This window comes from Lissotriton vulgaris, chromosome 2_1 (genome assembly GCF_964263255.1).
Source record: "Lissotriton vulgaris chromosome 2_1, aLisVul1.2, whole genome shotgun sequence".
Taxonomy (NCBI): domain Eukaryota; kingdom Metazoa; phylum Chordata; class Amphibia; order Caudata; family Salamandridae; genus Lissotriton; species Lissotriton vulgaris.
Window position 1 is genome coordinate 1,279,297,124 of NC_141687.1, and position 13,837 is coordinate 1,279,310,960.

A 13,837-nucleotide genomic window follows, 5' to 3' on the forward strand; every position below is an offset into this window, starting at 1 on the left:
TAAGTAGATTTCAGCTGGATAGTTGGGACAAGAGCCCAGTGTAGAAAAGACAAACATCTTGGGAAAGTAAGCTCTTTGGAACAACAGTTAGTGGAAAAACCAGTGGGAAGAAAGGAGGTAGCTTTGTGGTATTGGCAGATTCTTGAAGAAATTGATGGAGACTTTACCCACCCAGATCAATTATGGGGGTCAGCTACTGGCCTTCATTGTGAGGAGATGTGGCTAAATTCTTTTGCCCTCTTACACAAGATTGTGAAATCATCATGGCTAAGAAGAAATCATCTTTTCTCAGTACACCGTGCATACATCACGCCACTTAAACTTTCTAAATTCCTCCCTGACAAAAAATGTAACAAATGTAATCTTACGGGAGCATCCGATGTCCACATGTTTATGGAATGCCCCGATATAAGTCGGTTTTGGGAAGAAGTGAAGGCCACTCTAAACTCCATCCTGAATACATAATTCTTAATAACACTACCACTTATTATATTTGGGCTGGAAGACAACATTACAGGTAAAGCAAGGTCAATTCTTCTTTTATGCCATTTTGCTGGCAAGAAGGCAAACCTGCATGCATTGGACAGAGAAAGCAGCACCCTCACATTCTGCATGGCTCACATCATTATACGAAACATCTAAAGCAGACCTTAATAGATCATGTAGTAAACGCAATCTGGCATTTTGGGAGTTGCTGTCCGAGTGGAGATAGAATCCTGTTTTTTTTTTTTCCCCCGGGTCCTATGATTATGCCGTTAAATACTCCTTGGACTGGGTCTAGCCTCAACACGATATTGGTCCTACAGGTTGAAACATACCTAGATGGAGTCAGCTTAAATTCCTCAAGTTTCTGGATTTTATCTCCCACCAAAAAAAAAAAAATACTCGAGTCCTGGTATAGGAAGGAGGGCACGAAAAAACACTTTGGATTGGACCCTAAGTGAAGGACTCACTAGGTGGTTGGTATCCTCCATATTGAGGGTATGGCAAATGAGGACAAAAAAAAAGAAAAAGAAAAAAAAAGTAGGTATTTGATAGCTGTGCTGCAAAGTGTCCCTGGAATTATTCTTAAATGTTGGCAACTATGAGAAACATGTGTGCTTCAGTGATGGAATCCCTGTCATGTCAGTCTCAGTATTCAGATAGCAGCAGGCAAGCCAGGTCTAGAGTGAGATGTATTTGCAGAGCTGTAGCAGGGGGAAGTGGAGAATTAAACTACATATGGTGGTGTTCTTGAGGACTGAGGTCAACTGGTGGAGATGTAGGCTGACTCCTGAAAACCAATGATATCTGTGCAGCAGGATTTGAAAGTACTGGATGAGGCCAGTGTGGGATGTCTGGAGCCGCATATTGTGGCTGCAGGCCAGGATAGAGGTGCATTGGCAGAGCTGAGTGTGGGGTTCTTGGAGAAGCAGAAGCTGTTACAGGTGAGGCCCGAGATGCACTGGAAGAGTTGAATGTGGGTTCCTGAGGTAGCAGAAGATGTTGCAGGACTGGGTAGAGTTGAACTGCTAGGGCGGAGCATAGAAACGCTGGAGTAGCAGAAACCGTTGCAGGTCAAGTTAGAGGGACACTGGTTAAGCGGAGTGAGAGATCACTGGAGTTGCTGAAGGTCCTTTAGATCAGGAAGGAGCACTGAGGTTCTTTGGTAAATCAGAGTGTGGGTGCCTGGAGGTTATAGAGGGTCTTGCATGTCACAATAGACATGCACTGACAGAGCTCAGTGTGAGTTCTCTGGAGTAGCAAAGGGAATTTTAGGTCATGACAGAGGTGCACTGGTATGTATGGGATCTCTGCAGCTGCAGAAAGTCTTGCCAGTCAGGATAGAACTGCACCGGATGAGCTGCGTGTGAGATCTCTGAAGCAGCAGAACAGTGGTCTGCAAACGTTTTACATAATTATTGCATAATTACACTACAAAATTAGCAGAACGGAGCATATTTATCAATTCAAACACTGCAGTTCCTTTCAGTTATCTCTCCTTTTTTTTTAAAATGCATGGTTACCAGCATCCTATTAGCAGCCTGCCCTCCGTGAAAGTGTAAAAGAAGGGTTGAATTGGCCTATGGGGCAATCTGGCAGTGCCCGGTGGACTGCTCTTACAGCTCATTGTGCGTGGCCTATTTTTTGGCTGCTGGTGGGCCTGTTTTATGGTCTAGTGCAGTGGTTCCCAAACTTTTGACTCCTGAGGACCTCCATTGAGTCACCACTAGAAGCCGGGGACCCCCAAGCAATTTGTATGAGTTAAATTTAAAATATTAAAACAGTAATTCGAAAAAAATACACATTTGTGCATACAAAACAAATACTCAAAGTACTAAGGATTTTGGGGCCAGATGTACGACCATTTCATTTAGCGCCTCGCAATTGGCGACACATGGCAAGTGGCAAATTGCGAGATGCTAAATGAAATGTACAACAGTGTGTTTAACACTGTTTGGGATTCCCAATGGGGTCGCAAATTGCGAGGTTCATTAATAATAATGAGCGGTCTCGCAATTTGCGAGCTCATTGGAAATTCCAGCCCACCCAGGTATGGTGGCCTGCTGGGCTCTGCAGGCCACCATGTCTGGGACTGCTTTTAAATAAAGCAGTTTTAAAAAGAAAATGCATCCCATTTACCATGCATTTAAAAAAAAAGGAAATTAAACATTTTCGTTTCATTTTCTAAGGGCAGGCAAAGGTCCGTGGGACCACTGCCTGCCCTTAAAAAATAATTTTGCACGCATTTGCAAATGGGAAGGGGTGCCCTGAGGCAAATGCATTACCGTCTACTTGAAGTAGGTGGTAATTGCGAATGTTTTGCGACTGCAAAACATTTGTACATGGTTTTGAGACTCGCTATTTGGAAGGAAATGCCCCTTCCAAATAGCAAGTTGCAAAACATATTTAGCGAGTCGCAAACAAATTGCGACTCACAAAATAGGCAATGTACATGGCCCAATAGGTTTTTGCATGCACAAACGGGTTCGCGAACCCGTTCGCACATATAAAAACGGATCATACATCTGGCCCTTAGTATTTTTTATTGAAGTAATAGCCCCTCTGTCACATGCATTTCATTTGTTTTATAGCATCTCTCATACCATTGTAGGATGCCAGAGCACTTTACATCACACGCATATAGAGACATCAAATCATACATGTAAATCAGTGTGTATATAAAATGTTTAACGAGTGCTTGGTCTGAAAAAGCACAAACTCAGGATTCAGAACATAACACGGTGGCTAGCACTGATTTTTACATTAAAAATGTATTTCCACCCAAATAAACCTTTTTAGCAGCATCAGGATAATGAATAACTGGGGAAAAACATAAGTTACTAACTGGTACCATGCAGTTTGCAAGCAGCTCTTTGATGACAGTTTGTAGGTCCCTCTGCTACATTACAATTGTCACTTGTGAAGTTCATAGTAACGAAAGAATCTCTGTGACAAAAGCAGTAACCACGAACCTATGCACATAAAATACTGCGTTTTAAAATGCATGTTACACGTTCTTTGCAGTAGGCACATTAACCCTCTGTGCTACATTAGTTAAGTCAAAGCTGCCACCGAACAAAACTCTCCTCACGCTCCAGCAGGTACATTAATCACTGGCATGATCTTGACACTTTTATTGTTGCTGGAAAGCTGTTAATTATACAAGAAACGTTTCTGTGCTTTTAAAACGGTTGCCTACGGACCCCCAGGGAGTGTGTCACGGACCCCTGGGGGTCCGAGGACCCCAGTTTGAGAAACACAGGTCTAGTGGGCCATTTATTTCCTGCTGATTTCCTTGAAATTACTACAAATTTTACCTGCAGCAAGTACAAATGCATGCAGTCTCCCATACATTGCAATCATAGTTACAGCATGTTGTTACAAGTTCCAACCTGCCCCGATTTCCAAATGTGAGCTAAGTATTTTAGCTATCCGATTCCCTAACAGGGGACACTTTAATTTTGGTGCCTGAACCTATTTTCTCTTCCAGTTCGACCCTGTGTAAAAGTTTTCATAAAGTGATCTATTATCAGAAATGGGGGAGACACTTTGAGGGTTATTTGGCGCCTTTCATACTTCCCCACTTTCAAACTTACTTCTAGCCAGGACATGAGTAACAAAAGGCTTTACTGATGGCCCAATATAGAGTGGCTCCCTGCCATTTTGGTTTCTTCCCCCAAAATCATGATTTTCAACTGTTTGCTGAGGGCATAAAACATTGTGCCCTTAGCCAGACCCTCGCTCACCCCCATGAGATGAATGTATGCCTCCCCAGGAGGGCCGCCTTGCCTCTAGTTTAAAACCTCTGTTGTAGAGGATGTTGTGGGTATGGCTAAATGTGCACTTGTAGGCCTGTGCCCTGTGTGTGTTCTCTAGTAGAGGAGGTGTTGCAGATCAGAGTACAACTTGGAGCAAAGTGCAGACCGGAATTGAACTTGTGTAACAGTTACAGTTACTCAATACAACTGCATATCTGGCTCATTTAAAAAAACATAGTTTATTAATAATAAATAGCATAAATTACATTTACAAAAATAAATATATTGTATTTTTACGCATATTAAAAAAGGTACAAACAACAAATCAGTACTCAGAGTATTTTGACAACATTCATTGGTGGTCCGCTATATACATGAACAATGTGTTCCCCCAAGTTCAGCACTCAGGGTCCTCTTAAACGAACAACACCTGATCAGTGATGGCTGGAAGGAAGGCATTATCCCATCACTAGTGCAAATTTAGTTTAGTCTTCCCCAAAGGTAAGGCGAGGTTCTTGGAATATGCATCCTACACCAGATAACACTCTGGGGCTGGCTTATCAGCAATTTGTGCTGCTGCAAAGTCACAGAAAGTGAAGGAAGCCAGTGCAAAGTGTTGATAAAGTATTTATTTTCCAAAGCAAAACTTGTGTTTGTGCTGGAAGGGAGCCCTAACAGTAATGCAAATAGTGTTTTGCACTTCTTTGCATTACCTTGCTCCAAGAGGGTGTTCCATGGGTATTAAAGGGGTATTCTATGGTCACTGTCACCTTACCGCCGATGGTTTTTGTTGGAAAATCCTATCAACTAAAAATAGTGGACATGGCTTTGCGGCAAAAAGTAACGCCTCCTCAAGGCAAGCATTAACAAGGAGAGCTGTTTTTATTTTTCCTAATTTTTCATACATTGCTGAACTGTACAGCGTATGTGTGAAAAGATTTAAAGTAGGTCTACACATCATATTTTGACCTGAAAGGGTACAGTTTCAGTACAAAATCCAAGACATCTCACACACACCTTTCCACTATGGTGCAAAGGAGTGTGCTTGGCGCTAAGCAGCCTGAAAGAGTGCCAATGCTAGGAGAGAGACCTGCCATATTATATCTTAATAAGTATGGTGCTGCATATGGAGGAGTGCATTCAGGGCCGACGAGGATATAATGGCCACATCTCCTAAAACCAAGTGCCTATCACTGGAGCATGTGCAGTTCATATCTTACACACCCAATACTAGTGCACTGTGGTCAACCTCTGGTTCGTTCCCTCCCAAGGGCCTCACTCTAACTTGGAATTCTGAAGTCACCAAAAACCTTAAACGAAGAATCCTATAGGCCACTCCACCTGAGACAACTACAGGGAGCGCATCTGGAGGAGTCTCGCTTCGGTAAAATGGGGCGATGTGCCGAGCAGGGGTCCTTCCCTCCTTTCTCCCTTACAGTGCCAAACTCTGGAGTGCATACAGTTATTATGAGAAGTAGGAGCAGTAGTAATGGCAGAAGTGGTACTGCAGTACTGTCTTGTAAGCAGCAGCCTCCAATGACTTCAAGACTTCACCCAACATTGCAGTTTAGGAAGGAATATAAGAACCACCTAACCCCTGACGAATAGAAATTAAACCTCGCTATCCGTCCTTCTAGCAATGTTACAGCATTGACCCCACGGGGGCAACCATACACATATTTACGAATAAATAACACAAATAAAATAAAGTTAAATAAATATCACTGGTCATTGAGTGCAAAAGCTGACAATATATCACTGTTCTCAACATTCTGAGTATCATCTCTTTGATCTATGACATCACCCCCAGGTTTAGATGAGTTCACAGTAACTATTCAGAATTAATAATATTAACTTGTTTTTATATACAGAATGAGATTGTCAGTTACTGAACTCCTTAAACAGAAATATCTGCATACAACAGGCAGGAAAATGTCAATCTCAAAAGTAAAACACCGGAAAAGTCACAAGTGAAACCACAGTCACAAACCAGAGGTCTGCAGGCCAACCCACAAAATGGCCGCCTTCCTAAGATCTCCAGGCTGGTAGCGTAGTCGTGCATCTTCCTTTCCTAGGTCTATCTGTCTTTGATGTCAACATCTACCAGTGAAAGAGTATTGAACTCCAGATGGAATCCATCTTGTGTCCTCAGACTCGAGGCCAGGGGGAAAACCACGTCAATGTCAGTAAAAAACCTGCCAGGAATGTGTTTTTCTGCTATAAGGTCTTTGCCAAAGTCTTCCTCTGTGACAAGATCACTCAACACCGTGTGAACTAACCCTGGACCTTTAAGTTCCGAGCAGACCAAGGAACTTGCTTGTCCCATCTCGCCCAATAAAGAAATGTGAGTTTGTCCCAAAGTTTCTCTCAAATAGCTAAAGCTAATGCATTGCTTTGCTGATTGCTTTAAGTATCCATTGACTTCAGCCAGTGGAGGGAGGTCAGTCTTGCAGAGCTCAGCTTCTAGCTGCATAGTTCTTTGGAAAGTGTCTGAAAGGCCTGAGATGCCCTGGACATCGGGTTCCTCAGACATAACCTCATTTTGACTGGGGTCATCCTTGAGCTTTGATTGTTTCAAGTATACATGGCTCGCCGCATTCACTAGATCCAAGCCACATTCGTTCTCGTTACGCTGCTTACGATAGCCTTGGCTTTCCGTGCAAGCAAGTTCGCTTGACTTGGAGGTGGTCCCGCTCATGCAGATGCCACTGTCTGTGCCAGTCCAACTGGCTTTTAAAGGTCGAGGCACTACAGGAGACTGATCTGGGCAGCCCAGCGATGGAGTCGGGGACCGGCTCTCACTCTCCAACGAGATCTTGTCACCACAGAAGCCACTGTCTGTGCTCAACCGAACTGGGGAGCTCTTCTGGAGCATGGACAACTTCTTTATCGACTCCTCATCCAAGCTCACCACCACGTCCTCAATCCATGCGGGGGGCTGCCATTTCTCCATCCAAAGAGAGCTGGCTTTTATGGGCGATTTCTGAAATAGAAAGGAATTAGTTAAATTTTAGCGCATGGTAGAGTGTGAGTAGTGTGAGAACATTCATGACACTGGTTATTTGCAACAAATTGAACATTGGCATTTTTAGTCAAACAATATGATCAGTGTATTCAATAAGGGAGCTTTTGTTGTTGTTGTTGACATTGTGATATGGAGCTTGCGCCAAGTAGACTGATCAAGTGGTGGGGTTCATCATAAACCCCCCAGGGCAGTAGAACAGCACTTGTTTTTTCTCCTTCTCACACTATTCTGATTGCAAGAACTCGGATGTTGTTTGGGCTAAAAGTGAATTTTGTTACTTTACTGGACGGGACTCTAAAAGGATGCTAATTAAAATCATTCCATATCGCCAGGCTTGCAATTAAAAAGTCTCCAGGGTGTCGCTGAGTCCCTATAGAGCCAGAGTAGAGTCAGTCACATGCAGGCTTGACTTTGAAAAACACTTGGAGCACTGTCAGTCAGTCCCATGCAGGCTTGCCTTTGGTAAACACTTGGAGCAGGGCAGGCAGTCACAAGCAGGCTTGCCTTTGAGAAACACTTGGAGCAGGGCAGTCAGTCACATCCAGGTTTGCCTTTGAAAAACACTTGGAGCAGGGCAGGCAGTCACAAGCAGGCTTGCCTTTAAAAAACACTTGTAGCAGGGCAGTCAGTCACAAGCAGGCTTGCCTTGGAAAAACACTGGGATCATTGTCAGTCAGTCACATGCAGGCTTGCCTTTGAAAAAAGACTTGGAGCAGGGCAGTCAGTCACAAGCAGGCTTGCCTTTGAAAGACACTTGGAGCAGGGCAGTCAGTCACATGCAGGCTTGCCTTTGATAAACACTTGGAGAAGGGCAGTCAGTCACAAGAAGGCTTGCCTTTTTGAAAAACACTGGGAGCATTGTCAGTCAGTCACATTCAGGCCTGCCTTTGATAAACACTTGGAGCAGGGCAGGCAGTCACAAGCAGGCTTGCCTTTGAACAACACTTGGAGCAGGGCAGTCAGTCACAAGAAGGCTTGCCTTTGAAAAACACTGGGAGCATTGTCAGTCAGTCACATGCAGGCTTGCCTTTGATAAACACTTGGGGCATGGCAGGCAGTCACAAGCAGGCTTGCCTTTGATAAACACTTGGGGCATGGCAGTCAGTCACAAGCAGGCTTGCCTTTGAAAAACACTTGGAGCAGGGCAGTCAGTCACAAGAAGGCTTGCCTTTGAAAAACACTGGGAGCAGGGGCAGTCAGTCACACGCAGGTTTGCCTTTGAAAATCACTGAGAACATGGGCAGTCAGTCACAAGCAGGCTTGCCGTTGAAAAACACTGGGAGTCTTGTCAGTCAGTCACATGCAGGCCTGCTTTTGAAAAACACTGGGAGCGGGGGCAGTCAATCACATCCTGCTTGCCTTTCATAAACACTTGGAGCAGGGCAGTCAGTCACAAGCAGGCTTGCCTCTGAAAAACACTGGGAGAATTGTCAGTCAGGCACACGCAAGCTTGCCTTTGATAAACACTTGGGGCATAGCAGTCAGTCACATGCAGGCTTGCCTTTGAAAAACAGTTGGAGCAGGGCAGTCAGTCACATCCAGGCTTGCCTTTGAAAAACACTTGGAGCAGGGCAGGCAGTCACAAGCAGGCTTGCCTTTAAAAAACACTTGTAGCAGGGCAGTCAGTCACAAGCAGGCTTGCCTTGGAAAAACACTGGGAGCATTGTCAGTCAGTCACATGCAGGCTTGCCTTTGAAAAAAGACTTGGAGCAGGGCAGTCAGTCACAAGCAGGCTTGCCTTTGAAAGACACTTGGAGCAGGGCAGTCAGCCTCTGCAGGCTTGCCTTTGAAAAACACTTGGAGCAGGGCAGTCAGTCACAAGCAGGCTTGCCTTTGGAAAACAGCAGGGCTGAGGCAGTCAGTGGCTTGTTCGGTGTGCTTGCAGCTGGAGGCAGGCAAGCACTAGGCCCGAGCTGAATTCATGCTTGACATGAATTCAGCACCAACAGTCTTCCTTAGCCAGTGCTCCCTCAGAAGGTGCCCCAATTTCACAATATACCCTGAACCATTGGTGCGAACAGTCATTACGTGCACCCCCGGACAATACTCGGTTAGATCATTCCGGTACACTTGCTGACACAGGATAGACTGGCTGATCTGAAGCGCTCTTAAGTCTCCACCCTCTTCCCTTTGGTACATGGAAAACTGTAAGATAGTGTGAGACGCATGATCACAGGATTCCAGGCACCCCTAGGGCTTTAGTTAAGTGAAGAGTACTGCATATGCAGAAGGAGGCTCGTGGAATGCTAATGAAGTCCAACCCGGCTGACTGTGGTAATGATATCACGCTAGGGTGACCAGATTCTCAAAACAAAAAACGGGGACAGGTCATAGACATAGAAGTAGGACTACGGTATGCAGTAACCATCGACATAAAAGTAGGACGATTTGACAGCGGTCATAATTTGAATTTAAAAACACTTATAAAGCGCGCATTTACCTAGCGGTTTCTTGGCGCTGGCGGACTTTAGAACCTGGGTGGTAGCTGTGAGAAAGCTAGGCTGTGAATGCTTGCAGAAAAAGATGGGTTTTTAAGGCCTTGCGAAAGTCAGGGTAAAGTGGGATGGATCGTATATTGAGGGGGAGGGAGTTCCAGAAAGTAGGACCTAGGACCGCAAATTCCCCCCCCCCCCATCCTCTTCTTCCTGAAACGAGAAACGGAAAGAAGGGACTGGGAGGAGGAGCGGAGCTCTCTGACTGGTGTATAGCTGGAAATTGACGAGTTTATGAATGCTGGGGCAGTTCCAGCTCGGGCCTGAAACGCAGTACAGCCAAGTTTGAAGAGGGCCCGCTCCCTAATGGGCAACCAATGCAAATTCTTTAATACAGAGGTAGCATGATGGAGTTTAGGGAGACCATGAATGAGACGTAGAAAAGGGACTATAATGACAGCTCCCTCCACAGACCGAGTGGGCACTAGCTATGCAGAACCTGTAGGTTGTGAAGGAAGCTCACACTGTCACAGGCTGCTTGAGCAGGACCCTGAGTGTACATACATCTGTGAAGGAAGCTTGCAGTGCCACTGTCTGTGCTGAGCCTGTGCTGTATAAGAGAAAAGCGCACTGCGACAGCACATGCTGCCAGGCAAGTGTGCATGTGTGTGATGCTTTCATTGGTGCTGCGTGCATTATACCTGCTCTCTACCAGACAGGATTTTGCCCTATCACTGCCTGTGCTCTTTCGCTGGTGTGTGTATGTGGTGTGTTGCAGCCTGAGGGGCGTATCAGCGTAGTTTTCACGAATGCACCTCAGGTGATGGGGTTTAGTGGATATGTCACCTGTAGGATTAAGAAGACCTTTGTTGTGATCCTGGCTGTCCTCACTTGACTGGATTGTGGAATCCTACACACAGACATGCCAACCCTCCCGATTCAGGCGTGAGACTACCGATTTCAAGGCTAGTCTCCCGCCTCCCGATTCCTGCAAGAAAAAAACCCGATTCCTCGGGGTTTCAGCTGACAGGGCTTGGCATTGTGTAAAGTGCCAATTCTTCCAGCAATAGTCAGAGTGGCGACGCAGGGGCTCTAGAAGGGGTGAAAAACAACAAAGCGTCATTAACGAGGGAATGGTCTTTTAAAGACGTGTGAAGTATGGGGGGGGGGGAGGGCTGTGTGTGTGCAAGGGAAGCTGGTTTAGCCACGGGGGTGGGGTGGGGGGTGGGGGGGGGAAGCATGCACTGCCAGCAACCTGCCAGGCCAATGCACAACACTTGCATCACACTCTCTCTGCCTGGCATTGCGCTCCTTGGTTCTGAAAGGTATGAGAAAACGTGTATTTGTGTTTCAAATGTCAAATCCTGAAGCAGCACACTTCAAAAGCCCATACATGCCAGTAACCCGATTCAAGGCCCCATTCTCCCGATTTTTTTTTTTAATCTCCCTCTTTGCTCTTCTGAAATGTTGGCATGTATGGTTACACATGACTTGCTCTTACGTACTTTTCAAGAAAAGGGCAGGATGTGAGCAGGCACAGCGTTTGAAAATAAGCGTGATGGAAATTATACAAGATGCAATCTAATTCCTCCCGCATACTTTGGAAGCAGAAGACTGGCGCTGACAAATGTAACTTAATTTCCTTTTCTGTGCCTCAGTTCACAATGTGGGCTACTCGAGAACATTAATTCATTAATTCAAGAGGTTTACACTGCATGTCACATAGGGAATTCGTGGGTGTTCCGTATACAGGATATGTAAGAAAGAAAGCCAGTTTGTCTCGGTGTCACAGAATGTGCACTCATCAACTTGCAGGATGTTCTCCATACAGGTGTATGCCTCGGCTCAAGAGTGTCCTCACTGGTGAATCCATCATGCATTATATTAATGTGCAGATAAATTCCTCAGGTGGTAACCATGATTAGGTTGAATTCGTAAAATACGATTTTGGTAAATGTCCAAAGGAAGATACTCAAAAGTTTATAAGGAGCATCGGTTTGCAACACTTTTTTTTAAAGTGCTTCAAATCATCACTTTATTCAGTTCGACCCAGTCCTCCCCCACTAATACCCACAAAAGGCCTACGGACAATGCTCCCAGGATTTTACAAACATGTGACTCCCCTGTTACACCACCGACTCAAAGTGATCACAATATCACCCGTATTTACGAGCATGTCCCACAAAGAGCTCCTGTGATCGCACTAGATAGAATGACACTGCATCGATTTACCCCCCGTAGCAGCCCCATATGTCACCATTCTCTCTGGGGTCCCTGCTCTCAGACCAGGAAAACGTGAACTGCATCGGGACCTTCTGAACAAAGCCATTTATTGGCTCCAAAACAATAGACCATTACCTTCCCTGCTAGACGGTGGGATACAGAGTGTCAGAAGGGTGGGGTGGCTTGGTCATCTGCCCAAAAATGTTCCGAGGGACTTGATTCTGGTTAGGTTTAAGGACAGGAATACTGCCCCCTACTTGCGTTCTATCCAGCCAAAACTTGGTGATGGCTCCATTCGTATCTGGGACCTCCATGACTTTTATCCTGGTCCTCGAGCACTGAATCACAATAACAGCGGGTGAAAAAGGGGGATTCTGTGTATTGGGGTTTTTATTTTTTTATTTATAACTGCTTACATGCCAAACTATTTTTAGTTGGGTCTTATCTCATTTTTCTTTTAACCAGGCAATGTTAGGTTGAGTTATTTTTTACTTGTATGTATTTTATTGTGATGCTTTTATGGCCAAACGCCGAATAAAGCTTATTTGAACTGAACTGAACTGAACAGTTCGACCAGATGAAAGTCATTTGTGGGGCTGCAGAATAACTCACCGAACATCCCTAACATAATGGTCAATTAAGCTGAGCAAGTATACGTTTTAAAAGAGAATATTAGTGTACTCATTAACGGCCTGCTGTTTGAAAGACTATTTTACAAAAAATGCAACACCTACTCGTTCCAGTAAATTAAAACTTACTTTTTTCTCCTAAAAACGGACAATTGCTGAGCAGTGTAATTACAGGTTTGACTAGACATTTGTCGATTTCCCCTTCCTCTAATGTGCGCATGAGGCCTGATCAGGCATGCAACACCCATTGGACTTCACCCCGCCCTCCCCCCATCGTGTGTGGCAGCCTCGGATGAGACCGATTCCGGGCACCCACAGAGCCACACCCGATCGTTTCGCAGGTCTTTAAAAGACCATTTGAATTTTAATTAGTCCTTGCTGTTGTTTCACACCTTGTTGGAGGCCCTGCAGCTCCACTCTGCCCTGATTAACATGCTTGCAACACGCCTGTGCGGGCACCTCTTGGAAGTCAGCAAAAGTGTAGGTGGCGCTGCGTGGAAAAAGAAGGGAAATCCCGAGAGAAAACTTCTCTCTTCTAAGGATTTCCCTTCCTGCTACAGCGCTCATCACACGCAATGAAAAACCGGGACATTTTTGTGTTTAACTCGGACACCTTTCGAAAACGGGGACATTTGACTCATTTGGAGCAAAGTGTCGGGACACGGGGACACTTCTCCAAAAACGGGGACCGTCCGGGGAAAACCGGGACGTCTGGTCACCCTATATCACGCACCCACGCAGCCCACGCAAGCCTGGCTAGGAACGCGAGAACGCAGCAGCTGGGAAACAAAGGAGGCGTCTGGCCCTAAGCCAGGACCGCGTTCAGAATGGCCTGGAAGCATTAAGAAATGCTTCCGCGGTCACGAGCAAGAAACTCTGCTACTACAAGATGGGGAACGGCAATCATATGACATCTGCCAAGTATGCAGACAGCAGCAACATCCAACCCGGAAGTCAAAGCAGACAGGCTGAAAACAAAAATGTGGTCCGGGAGGGGGGAGGAGGTGTAGGCTAGAAGAACAGCCTTTTTTTCGGGCTGGAACAGCTGAAGTTAATGACAGAATCGATGCGTGCAATGGTTTTATCTGCCACCATTTTGTGGTCCTAATCTGGTCATTTCAAACACTGGGAGCGTTGACATGGCCTTTTGCTTCTGTGAATTGTATTCATTCCTGTTATCTGGTTTTATTAACTTTCCTATTATGGCATGCCTTCATTCAGGTTATGTAAATCCAAAGGCAAACTTCATTTGGGTAAGAGATCAACTGTGACTAGATGCTTCCAAGT

At 45.4% G+C, this 13,837-nt stretch overlaps 1 protein-coding gene across 1 annotated transcript in view; it reads right to left on the reverse strand.

The window, feature by feature from the left end:
- Positions 1 to 4,455: 4,455 nt before the first annotated feature.
- IL10RA (interleukin 10 receptor subunit alpha) overlaps positions 4,456 to 13,837 on the reverse strand; it is a 53,298-nt gene continuing 43,916 nt past the window's right edge. Inside the window, exon 7 of the mRNA XM_086957022.1 lies at positions 4,456 to 7,224. Within this exon, the coding sequence (XP_086813148.1) occupies positions 6,319 to 7,224 (906 nt within the window). The 3' untranslated portion in view covers positions 4,456 to 6,318. The remainder of the gene's footprint in view (positions 7,225 to 13,837) is intronic.